Source organism: Cydia pomonella, chromosome 7 (genome assembly GCF_033807575.1).
Source record: "Cydia pomonella isolate Wapato2018A chromosome 7, ilCydPomo1, whole genome shotgun sequence".
NCBI lineage: Eukaryota > Metazoa > Arthropoda > Insecta > Lepidoptera > Tortricidae > Cydia > Cydia pomonella.
Genome location: NC_084709.1, coordinates 18,950,121 through 18,963,474, shown reverse-complemented (window position 1 = coordinate 18,963,474; position 13,354 = coordinate 18,950,121). Strand labels below are relative to the sequence as shown.

At 36.7% G+C, this 13,354-nt stretch overlaps 2 protein-coding genes across 2 annotated transcripts; both read right to left on the bottom strand.

Moving 5' to 3' along the window:
• Nucleotides 1-3,284: 3,284 nt before the first annotated feature.
• On the bottom strand, nucleotides 3,285-6,417 carry LOC133520066 (larval cuticle protein 1-like). Its single transcript, XM_061854357.1, has 3 exons — nucleotides 5,496-6,417; nucleotides 4,672-4,790; nucleotides 3,285-4,227 (listed from the first exon to the last, which is right to left on the bottom strand). Exons 1-3 carry the CDS (start codon nucleotides 5,502-5,504, stop codon nucleotides 4,014-4,016), a joined length of 342 nt encoding a protein of 113 aa, XP_061710341.1. The 5' UTR covers nucleotides 5,505-6,417; the 3' UTR covers nucleotides 3,285-4,013.
• A 2,444-nt stretch (nucleotides 6,418-8,861) lies between these two features.
• Nucleotides 8,862-10,508, bottom strand: LOC133519459 (larval cuticle protein 1-like). Its single transcript, XM_061853464.1, has 3 exons — nucleotides 10,457-10,508; nucleotides 9,674-9,792; nucleotides 8,862-9,417 (listed from the first exon to the last, which is right to left on the bottom strand). The coding sequence occupies exons 1-3, from the start codon at nucleotides 10,463-10,465 to the stop codon at nucleotides 9,204-9,206; spliced, it is 342 nt and encodes a 113-aa protein (XP_061709448.1). The 5' UTR covers nucleotides 10,466-10,508; the 3' UTR covers nucleotides 8,862-9,203.
• Between the last annotated feature and the right edge of the window lie 2,846 nt (nucleotides 10,509-13,354).

Below are 13,354 nucleotides of genomic sequence, written 5' to 3'. Positions count from 1 at the left end.
TATAGCGTTGTTGTAACACGGGCATTACATTTAACTCAACCAAACAATTGAAAACTGTGACATATCAATGTCATTTCGAACGTCGATCGTCAGAGATAGTACTTACGTTTAGTAGCAAATGTATGAACTCGCACTAAACACTAATCAATAAGTAAACAGGCCCTAAGGCAAGTGTACACGCTCGTAAGGGCCTTATAAGATAAAAATTAATGATTGATTATCTCTGAAATGGAGTTAATTAGAATATCGGTGTCTTTGAGGAAGTTACTTAATTTAAGCTCAGGAATGCACCCTCGAAATTAACGCAAATCAAAAAAAACACGGTGTATATAAGGGTCAATAAAATTATAAGTATTAAAACTGCCAAAAATTTATATGTATAGTACGCCAACTATTAGCGCTATACGAAGTGACATGGCTACCATAATCTTACCGTTACTCTCATGATTAAGTCGTCCTGCCGATGTAACCACCGAACTATCACTATGACGAATAAAATTTTATAATTCTGTACGTTCATGTCACAAGTCGGGAGTGACCCTGCCAACGAAGCTGGTCACACTGATTACAGGTTAGAATCCCGGTAAAGACATTTATTTATGTGTTATCCAAGATATTTGTGTGGTATCCAAGAAAAAAGTCCCACTTTGTCGCTTGCCTTAAGGACGCTTAGACAGGTTATTCGATATAAAGATACAAGCAAATCTCGTCATTGTGGTAAGCGACAAAGTGGGACCTTCCACTATGTATATCAGTATTCCTATATAATTATTTGTTTATTTAATTCCTTGTGCTATTATGATATTAATAACAACTTTCTTATACCTTGAATTTAAAAAAAACTTTTACACAAAAATATTTTATTTTATTTACCAACAGTGTATATACAAGGTGCCCGCGAGGAAACGGAAAGATTTTAACAGTATATTCCGGATCGTATTTAGATACAAAAATGCCATAAAAGCTTTTTTTTAAATCGCCATGTTTCAGGGTTAATACCAATTAAACAAAAATCTTTTTTATCGTGTTTCAATGCATAACGCTTTTTTGATGGAATTTTTGGCGGAATTGACTTAAATCTGTATATAAAAAAATCCTTCTTATGACCAGGCGCGGATCTAGCCCTCAAAAAAGGTTGTGGTCACAGCCACCCTAAAATCGTCCAAGTGCGAGTCGGATTACGAACTCACTCATGAACAATCATGACTCATGAGATATGATCGTCGTCGTTCATGAACGATCATCAGCCTATCGATCTCAATAGACTGTGAAAGTGTTACGTCACAAGACTATAAGGGGGTACCTAATGATTCCCCGACATATTTTTTGTAGATTATTGATTCGCTGACAACGTTTCGCCGAACATCGTTTTGCAGAGGGATTTATTCGTACCTAGATGTAACTTTTGGTAATTTTGGTTTTACAAAATAAATTACCCAATTTCATTTCCCAAATATTTTTTTGCAACTGTACATTTTTCAATCAACCTTTTCCTCTATACTTATTTGACAGATTTCAATTTAACAAATTACCATTTCCCTAACAACAATTCAACAACATTCATTAGACCAATTTTTTTTAACTTGATTTAAAAATGTTGAACTATTTTTAGTTTATCAAACATGTTTAGTCTATTTTTATTTATTTTTTACAACAACATAAAAACGAACTGTTGCCAAAAAAGCGGGCTAGGTTAGAACTGCGACACTTAATAATGAACTCTTGTTAGAAAATCAGGTTAAGTTAGAACTGCGACCCCCAGAAATGCAAGCGGTTGCCGGAAAAGCGAGTTAGGTTGGAGGTGCGACCCCCACAAAAACGAACTGTCGCGTAAAAATACTGTGTGGTTAGGTTAAGTTACTAGATTTTTTTGCTATACATAAAAAAGAGACAGCAACGTATTAAAATGACTAAATAAAAAACACTACTACACTAATATACTTTCTGCCTCGCACTGCTAAAACGTGGAATGAACTGTCGCCTGCGGTATTTCCGGACCGATACGACCTTCAAACCTTCAAGAAAAGAGCGTACTCCCATCTTAAAGGTCGGCAACGCACTTACAACCCCTCTGGTGTTGCAGGTGTCCATGGGCGGCGGTAATCGCTTACCATCAGGTGATCCGTCTGCTCGTTTGCCTCCTCTACCATAAAAAAAGTCTTGGTTAGAGTTTTTTTCTTTATTTCTTACTTTCTTATTTAGCAAAAAACTTGGTAATCCGTTAGTAACCTAAGAATTTCATTTGGCAGAGTAATCTGTCGGATTAAACAATTTTTACTCGAGTAACGTTTTTAAATTTAATTTCGAATAAAATGACAGTTACTAATTTAGCAATTACGGTACTACGAGTACATACATATTACCGGCGTATAAAGTAATGTATCGGAAATCTTAAACAATTTATTGCAGTCTATGGAGCCCTGTTTAGATAGATAACCACGCTGGCAATATTTTTAGAAATTTGGACTAATATTTGTAAATGTCTCGGGTTTCTAAGACTCGTTAAGCTAAAAACAATTATTGCCCCTGTAATGTTAGTAAATAAATGTTATTCTTGTAAATAAGTAGGGGTCAGCTGATATTAACATGCTCCAATTTGTAATAATTAATACAAAAAAATCACTTTACCTATCGTGTTTCGACCACGGGTTTCTCGGGTAATTGTGACGGTTACCAAACGATTACTCTACGAAAAGTAAATCCGCTTATACTCGTAAATGTACCAAGTTGCCAACTGACTACTCTGCTTAATGAAATTCTGCCAAACCGTCCTCTGCCAAAGCGTCTGCGAAACAAAAATCGGCGTAATTTTACTCGGCGAATCAATAGGGCACCCTATTAGGGTTGTGGGCATGCCCATCGTGCCCACAACGGTGGATCCGCCCTTGCTTATGACCTCAGAAATTCGTGGGTAATTTTTTAGGGTTCCGTACCCAAAGGGTCAAACGGGACCTATTACTGAGACTTCGCTGTCCGTCCGTCCGTCCGTTTGTCACCAGGCTGTATCTCAAGAACCGTGATAGCTAGGACAGTTGAAATTTTCACAGATGATGTATTTCTGTTGCCGCTATAACAACAAATACTAAAAACAGAATAAAATAAATATTTAAGGGGGCTCCCATACAGCAAACATATTTTTTTGCCGTTTTTGTAAATAATGGTACGGAACCCTCAGTGCGCGAGTCCGACTCGCACTTGGCCGGTTTTTATTTCCATTTCCTCGCATCACACATAACTCCAAGAATCTTCAATTGTATTTTAGGTGTATAAATAGCACGCTGACTATACTTATAGTCTGTTTGAAGTTCGACCATTTTAGCCCTTTATAATGTGAAAATTATCTTTGCTAAATATTAATTTATCCACCAAAGCTGCCAGTGACTCGTCTCATTAGGCACAATTAAGGCGATAAAGACGAGATTTTCTTGTATCATTATACGAATATCCTGACAAGGCGTCCTTATGGCAAGCGACAAAGTAGGACGTTTTGACGGCCGCGGTCACATATTTAAACGTTAAAGCATATAATTAGACTGGTTGTAGCACATACAACAACAAGCCAAAATTCATTGAATTCTACTATTCAAAATGTTACAAAATATATTTATGTCTGAATCTATTTATATACTATCTAGAGTCGTTTAGTCAGTAAACATTAGGGTTAGACGTCGTTAAAATTAAATATATTTCGATTTTTCGTAAACAATTTTATTTGCTGTACATTACAACAAAAATAGTATAAACGTAAAAAAAAACATGGCAGTGAACATCAAAATAACAGAGCAACTGGAAAAACGCGGAGCAGATGCCGCGCTCGCGTCCCTACGATGTTATTTCTTAACAAAATAGGAGCCCGATTCGGATTTTAGTTTTTTGTTCTGAAATTGTATTAGATTTGGATTAAACTGTGAGTTTTGATAACTGACAGATTAAATCCATAACAGTTTCAGAACAAGACATTAAAATCAGAACTGGCTCAAGGTAACTAGGGTTTGGATGTCTACGTCTAAAGCTTAGGGCTGAGCTGGTGCCTTGGGGATGTCTTCGCTCTCGGCATGGAAGCCGGTCTCGTCGGCGTAGTAGGTGACGGTGTGGGGTTTGCCTTCTGCGTCGGTGTAGCTGTACGAGCCGCGCACCACTACAACTTCGTGGGGTTTGTTCTCCTCGTCGTTCACGGTTTTAAGCTCACCGTTCTCGTCCTTTTTAATGCCATCTTCGGTTTCATAACTGAAAGAATTAAGATAAATTTATATTGTTTATCCGAATGTCTCATTAAGTGAATATTTTAAAAGGTACTACAAGAAGGTCGCAAAAGTGTTGTCTACTTTTTTAATCATAGATATAAATTGCGGCGAAAAAAATGAGAGATGAAATTTACGCTATTTATTTATTTATTTTATTTTGAATACGCTTGGAATGAAGAATAACTTAACAAAAACTTAAAACAGATATAACTTGGTTAAGAAATATGTGTTATAAATATGTCATATAAATCAGAGCTCAACGAGGCGGGGGGGGGTTTGGGGCGGCAACGCGCATGTAACTCCTCTGGAGTTGCAGGCGTACATAAGCTACGAAGACTGCTTACCATCTATCGTCGGTGGCAAACAACCATCTGGCGGGCCGTATGGTTGTTTGCCACCGACGTAGTATTAAAAAAAACGTGCTTACGCGTAAGCATATCCACCGTCAGGCTGAACCTCAAAGTCCGAACGCAGAATTTTGGGCGGCTCCTGCTCCGCGGGCGCGGCGAGGGCGACGGCCACAAGGGCGGCGACAGCGAGTACAATCTGTACACAACATACACTGTATTATAAAAAGCAAAAGCGCCTATTTTATATGTAAATATCTTCGCTGTGGCAATCAGGTATATTAAACGTAATTTACGTAATTTAGCATACCGAATCGACAAGATGCCGCAGCAAACGTGTTAAGAAAACAATGTTATATTGAATCTATCGATGTTCCTATTTATTTATTTTTTCTGAGCATGGTGCTAGCCAAATTTTCGTTCACCTAAAATGTTTTTTTTTGTAAAGTATTTTTTTTAATTATAAAAACACCATTATTTTAGTTTAGGTCAAGCAAATTCTATCGACTTTTTATTCTTTTATTTGCTACTATCACTCGAATGTGTAAAAGGCGGTAAAAGTAGTAGATACATAGACGTTTACTCTCTCTCTCTCTCTTTCTCTTTCTCTAGACTCTTCGGTTGTTCTTAAGTTGATACTTTCTGTGCAATGCGGAGGCCTGTCCCAGAAATGGAATGAACGTGCTGACGTGTAGAATAAATGCTCAATGTTGGTAGGCTGGTGATAATGATGATGTAGTTACTTCTTGTTTACACAATCTCACGACGAAGAGATTAAGCTAAGTTCCTTAATTGCTTGTTGGAAAGCTCGATCGTAGCTGTATTTTTAACCACATTGGATTTAAGCACACTCCACTATGTCTAAACTATATCTATCACAAAATTATATTTAAATTTAACCTACCAATTTCATTTTTGATAATGTTTAGTTTACGACTGTTCGATTGGAAACTGATGAGCAACTGATGCCTAAACACACGTGACGATATCTTTTATACATTTCTTCCTGCAATCTAACGCACTCAATGTCAAATGTAGATGCAAATTAGCATATTTACCAACTCAACACCGCTGATCGCTGAAGCAGGCAAGGCGCGCCGTTGCAAGTAGGTACACCCTGCGGCCCGACAATGCGGATGTAGGATCCTATAGCCGATATCGGATCGGACAATATGAAAATACCCATATAAAAGCTCCAGTTGGATATGTACCTCACTTTAAAACAAAACTAACATCCCAATAACGGAATGAAAAAAATAGTTTAAATAGGAAGCCGTCGCCCAGGAATGAATGTGTTTGCGATAACCTCCGCGGCGAGGGCGTAAAACACTTAAAAATTTCAGGTACTAGTTTTTACAATGGCATGATTTTTTAAGTGGTATAAATTATATTTTATTAAAAAATATCGATACACAAGTGCACATACAGGTGCCAAATATCGCTATTTTTTACTAAGTTTTGTTAAAATTTTAAAAGGTGTCTATCCGTGTCAAAAAGGATAGTTGGCGCGATTTTTTGCGGTATAGTTGCCCTTAAAGCTTTTATACCTCATACAACATAGTATATGTAAGTTTCTTTTTAATAGTAGATTGTTAACTAAGGGTGGAAAGTAAAGCATATAACCCGAGATATTTCTCACTTCTTTCGAGCGCCAATAGTTCGAGGGTGAGATGGTTACTTTAATTTTACCCCAGTTTAACACTCTTATTTTCATTTTGACAATGAGGAAAGTCAAACACAAGAAATGTTTATTATAGGTATATTTCTTCAGAACAAATTATAAACAGTTTATTTAGTATCGATACCTATTCCCGCCTTTACCAATTTTTTTTTGTTGCATAAAAATAAGAATATAGCAACTGCCAAAATGTTTAATTATCGTGTATAAAAATTAGGTATACCTACTACTTGTATCTAATATTTAAATGTATAGAATAAACATAAATGTTTAAAATAATATCATTAAATTACATGCATTCATTCAGTTTCACTTTTTTAAGGCGCGTACACATTAAGGCCATTTCAAACACATTCCAATTTAAGATCGGATTGTATATGGTTTCAGAATTTTTCCGATCAAAGTGTAAATAGCGACAATTTAAGTCCCTAATTCTCTTAACCTCTGTTTTTTTTAAATAATGCAATGCGGAAGCTAATGTGAGAGCTTTTATCTGAATAATATGGTATATATGACTGTTAGCCGTTGCTCGAAGTTCAAATTAAAATAAAAAATACTTTCCACCTACCTAATTATTAATTTTTTTTCGGTGTAGGAAAACATCGTGAGGAAACCTGCATATATCTGCGAAGAAATTCAAAGCTGTATATGTAGTAGTCCCCAATCGGCATTAGGCTAGCGTGGGAACTATAGCCCGAGCCAACGCGTATATAGGCTGAATTATTATGTCATTCCCATCACGGAACAATGGTGTTCCGGACCTTTGGGAGGCGTGCGCGGAGCCGAAGCCAACACGTAGATGCCCTTTTGTCACTTTAATGAAATGTAACGGGTACACTGAGCGGATGCTGCCCTTGCCCGTATCATGGGACGCACGCAGAGGCAGCACGCCGCTTTCTACCCAGTGGCTGCTAGCAGCCACTGTGCCAACTCGCGTCTTCTGCATGTTTCACTTCCACCCCTAGAGCTAATAGCTCTAACAGCTCCACTCTGGCCGACCGGCTAAGGCAAGCCAGAGGTAGAGAATCTTATCCCACCCACCCTCCTAGCGGGTAACTGCACACCCCAGGTGCACTCGGGTACATGAGGTCGCTACTACCCAACAGCTCGCCACAAGCTGTCCTGCGTTGACAGATTATTATTATACCATAGGGCATTAATCCGTCTTACCAATTTCACGATGAGGCATCTAACCATATCTGAGAGTTAGGCAGCAGTTTCAAAGTTTTTTTTTTTTTTTTAATTTTAAATATTTGAATTTAGAGCCACGAATATTCGGCAAGTATTCGGTATTCAGCGTATTTAGCCACTTTGCAGAATATTCGGTATTCGGCCGCATGCTGCCTTCTATGCGACCGAATATCAAATATCTGTTCCACCTACTTAAAATGAAAAAATACACAATAAAAATACTCTCAAACCATTTATATTTCATATGTAAAATGTATTCTTGGAAAGTTGTTAAATACTTTGACCCTTTTTTAAGGTTTAGTTGTTTAAAAATAATTTAATTTTATCATTTCGATTTCGGGTTCGATTGGATAGACTAATAAAATTCACTAGTTCTAAGCAATAACAATTAAATCATACCTAGCGTAGTGCTTTATTGTCGAAAATGTTCATATGTTGTGCCGAATATTCGGTGCGTCGGCCGAGAGAGGGCTCGAATATTCGGTATTCGTAATTCGACCAAAACCACTATTCGTGGCATCTCTAGTTTAATAACGGCAAAATCTTATTAACTTGACCAAATTGTAAGAATTTTAGGCCTCATGTTTCGTTACGTTACTCACGCAAAAAACTTAAGTGCATAAACAATTTATAATTTTTATAACCAAATTTTTTCATCACTGTGATTTCACTAAACGATTGGTATACATAAAAAATAGTAGATACAATAAGATAACAAGGGCTTAAAATCGGACATTTACGCCTGAGTTATACACTCTACTTTTCACTTCGATTGAGAAAAAATTATGCAAAAATATGCAATATTTTAGGTTATTTTGCCAAATTTTTTCAAGACTAAAGAAAATTGTACTCGGTCCGGTCGGGGTACGCCGGCGAGGGCAGTTTTTATGGTAGATTTTGAACTTTATAGCTAATAAGTTAATAAGGGTTGTAATAGATTTTACTTTATGCTCTAGAATATAATAAGCTATTTTATTACACGCGACTTAAACGTAAATTTTACGAGCATGAGAAGCGTTTTTTTTTTTACTAAAACAGTGTAGGTATATTGGCAGATAAAAACCACTCATGCGAATGCAAATAGCTGTACCGTGTAAAATAGCACGCTGACTGCATAGTCTATTTGAAGTTCGCCCGTTTTAGCCCTTTCTAATGTGAAAATTACCTTTGCCAGGCACGTTCAATTTATTCACCGAAGCTTAGTGCCCGTAATTTGTCCCATTTTAATATTAAAACGATAAAATAAAGGATTATCCGATTGTAGCACAATACAACAACAAACTTAAATATAAAAGCTTTGATTGAATTAAATACCTACTATTTAAAATGTTCAAAATATTTATATCTAGAGTAGTTTAGGTGGCCATCATTAGGGTTAAACGTCGTTAAATTAAAATATCATTTATTTTTTCGTAAACAATTTTATTTACATTATATTATAACAAAAAATAGTATAAACGTAAAAAAAAACATGGCAGTGCGCATCAAAATAACAAAGCAATTGAAAAAAACGCGAAGCGGATGCGGCGCTCGCGTCCCAACGATGTTATAAATATGTCTAAACTAGGGGCCCGATTCTGATTTTTTGTTCTGAAATTGTATTAGATTTGCACTACAGCAGATTTTGGTCAAGAAATGTGACTTTTGACTGCTGACAGATGAAATCCACAACAATTTTAGAACAAGACATTAAAATCAGAACGAGCTCAAGGTAACTAGAGTTTGGTTGTCTACGTCGAAAGCTTAGGACTGGGCTGGTGCCTTGGGGATGTCTTCGCTTTCAGCGTGGAAGCCGGTCTCGTCAGCGTAGTAGGTGACGGTGTGGGGTTTGCCTTCTGCGTCGGTGTAGCTGTACGAGCCGCGCACCACTACAACTTCGTGGGGTTTGTTCTCCTCGTCATTCACGGTTTTGAGCTCACCATTCTCGTCCTTTTTAATGCCATCTTCGGTTTCATAACTGAAAGGATTAAAATGAATTAATATTTTTTATCCGAACTTCCCATTTAGTTGATATTATAAAAGGTACTACAAGAAGGTCGCAAAGTTATTGTCTACTTTTTTAATACTAGATATAAATTGCGGCGGGAAATATGATAGATGAAATTTCTCAGAATCTGGAAAATAAACTTGGAATGAAAAATATCCTAACAGAAACAGAATAACTTGGATAAGAAATATGTGTTATAAATATATCTCATATAAATTATACTTACGCGTAAGCATATCCACCGTCAGGCTGAACCTCAAAGTCCGAACGCAGAATTTTAGGCGGCTCCTGCTCCGCGGGCGCGGCGAGGGCAACGGCCACGAGGGCGGCGACGGCGAGTACAATCTGTACACAACATACACTGTATTATAAAACTAGTAATAAAAAGCAAAAGCGCCTGTTTTATTATGTAAATAACTCCGCTGTGGCAATCAGGTAAGTATATTATACGTAATTTAGCATACCGAATCGACCCAATGCCGCAGCGAACGTGTTAAGAAAACAATCTTCCTATTTGTATTTTTTCCTGAACATGGTGCTTGCCAAATTTTTGTTTGCCTAAAATATTTTTTTAAGCTAAGTATGTTTTTTTTAACACCATTATATTAGTTTTGGTCAGGCAAAATCTATCTAGCTACATCGATCTTTTATTTGCTGCTATCGCTCGATTGTGTACAACGTACGGTACGTAGACGATTAGCGAATATCGATTTTTCTGAGCTCTTCCGTTGTTCTTAAGTTGCTACTTGCTGTATATTGAGGAGGCCTGTCCCAGAAATGGAACGAATGTGCCGAAGTGTAGAATATCGGCTCAATGTTGGTAGGCTGGTGATCATCATCATGATGTAGTTACTCCTTATTAACACAATCTCACGACGAATAGATTAAGCTAAGATCCTTAATTGCTTGTTGGGAAACTCAATTGTAGCTGCATTTTTAACCACACTGTATTTTAGCACACATCACTATGTCTAAACTCTATTTACCACAACATTATATTTAAACCCACCATTTTCATTTTTGATAATGTTTAGTTTACGACTGTTCGATGGGAAACTGATGAGCAACTGATGCCTAAACACTTGTGGCGAAATCTTTTATACATTTCTCCCTGCAATCTAACGTACTCAATGTCAAATGTCGACGAAACATATTTACCGACTCAACACCGGCTATCCGAATTTCGTCATCGATGGCCGGTTGTAAATCATCGAACTATGATGACATTTCGGGAAAATGTACTTGACATTCAACTCTGTACTAATCCCTGTCCTTGACGTGCAACTTTGGACTAATTTGTCACATAGTGCACTGCTAGAACCCGGCAGAATACCAAAGCTGCGGCAACAATCAATAAAAAACTTTAAAATAAAATTCAACATAGATAGATAGATAATAGTTTATTCATCACACATGGTATAGGTCTAATATATAGGTACTAAACCAATTGCAAATTGAATAGTAGTAAGAATCATTTAGGAATTACTTGTCACGACACATATCAGACTTATTTTAACTTTATTTTAAAGTTTTCTATTAATTTTTGCCTAGCATGTTTTGGTATAAATTTATCATACCATTATCTATATTTACGAGTATATCATCCCAGGGTAAATATTGTATATAATGTATGATGATTAAGTAAGGGTAATTTTTTGTGTTATCGATACACACCATGTTAAAATCGCGTAACACCTACTTTCAATATTCATGGGTTGGTATGATTTGATGGAATTCAACCACTCTACAACCCATTGCATTTTCTTTGCCATTGGATGAAGCAGATTATATTTAGATTTATTGATGTACAACCTACCCCAAACAATTTAACGGGAAAACCACTTACTAACTTACTACCTAAAGGATGACTTACTTACACGTTAGACCGGGCGGGAGCCGGCGCTTCGTTTTCCAGCCGTCATAGAAAGAGACGCGCCGGACGCCTCAGCCGGGCCCGGACCAGTCTAGCGGGAGTCATCTTTTACGATCCCAAAGGATTGGTGTTATTTGTGACTCAAATTAATACGGACTAGTGTTAAAGCTCTTAATAATATCACTTAACATCATTGACAGGTTAAAATGTAAATTGGGTCTTGCTGTTCGTAAATCACATCCCTTGTATTTCTATCGATTTATCTTGCGGAGACCTGTCTAATGAGCCCAGACATGATGTGTTTGCAACATTTCATTAGGATTTCGTGAGCTTTCTTACAATTGATTAACCTGATGCTTAATTTTTATCTAAATAACTGAAATCATCTGTCAGCGGGAAATGGTTAATATTTAACATACTAAATTCAAATTCCTCCCAGAGACCTTTTAAGAAAAACAGAATCCTTATAGGATCAACATTAAAAAAAAGATTTGCAAACTATATCGTGTGACCAGCGACGGAATATACCTACATATACTTTCCCATTTACGATACGATAGATAACAGTTACGATAATTCCATGGTACGTTTTCGTAACTAAGTGGAAGATATTATAGGACATACGGTGAAATTGCGCTTATGTTGTAAAAAATTGGGAATCTTCTCAACAAATTTTATCAAAATGAAAAAACGACGAATAAATTTAAAAATAATCCAACCTACCTCACCAGCAACTTTGAATACTACTCAATAGACAAATTTTCGCTTTAAACAAAATTGGTCAATAAAAGATTTGATTGGAGTTGGGGCTCGTTGGGTCATTGGTTCTGTTTTTGAAGTAGCTCTTCATTTGAGAAATAATTATTTATCAAGTACTACGACTCGGAACGTTCTAACGTAAATCATCCTTAACAGTAGTTTTTGTTTTATACTACGTCGGTGGCAAACAAGCATACGGCCCGCTTGATGGTAAGCAGTCTCCGTAGCCTATGTACGCCTGCAACTCCAGAGGAGTTACATGCGCGTTATCGACCCTAAACCCGCCCCCCCTCGATGAGCTCTGGTAACCTTACCTTACTCACCGGCAGGAACACAACACTATGAGTAGGGTCTAGTATTATTTGGGTGATGTTTTCTGTAAGGTGGAGGTATTTCCCCAGTTGGGCTCTGCTCTAGATCTGGAATGACATCCACTGGCTGTGCCCTACCACACAAAGCAAGATGACATTCACAATGCCCATACCTCTCTTTTGGACGTAGTTTAAGGACGTACCCGGATTACTAATACGGCCATGTTACGTAAAATATGATTTATCTATTAATAATTTTAAATCTTAATGTATTCCATCAAAACAATTTTATCGGACGAAGCATAGGCACATAACTATGCCGCGTTCAATTAAGAATATTACCATTTAATACTCGTTAACAGCTGACGTCAGTCTTATTTCCAACTAAACTAAGGGCCTGTTTCACAATTTTCAAGTAAAGTATTGGATAGCTAATTAAATAACATATAACTTAACTGCCAGATAAAACTTCTTTCAAAAATTAGCACTCTATCTACCAGTTAAGCTTATTTGAAGATTGTGTAACGCCAACGAAGACTATTTCGTCAGATAAGTGACAAGTAGCTTATTCAGGACTTTACTTGGACATTATAAACCAGGCCCTAAGTGTATGAGTACGTAAAAAACCATCACTAGGTTAGGAGTAGGTAATCTACAATTCTTTTCACGTCATCTATTCGGAAAAGGGCTTTTTCTTTTCTCTTGGGAGAGATCAAACTGGCATTTTTTCCCTGCTAAAAGGGATCAAAGTGAATCAATCAATCAATCAAATAATTTAGTTGCCAGAATACAGTTTTTGATTACTTAGTAATACAGTTTTTTATGCACAGTGTATTCGGCCCGCATGCAAATATTGAATTACAATTTTAAATCAATTTAATCAAAATTCATTAAATAAGAATAAATAGTGTCAAGTAATAAAAAAAGTACATTTAACAATACAAATTACAAAATAGTCCCATTA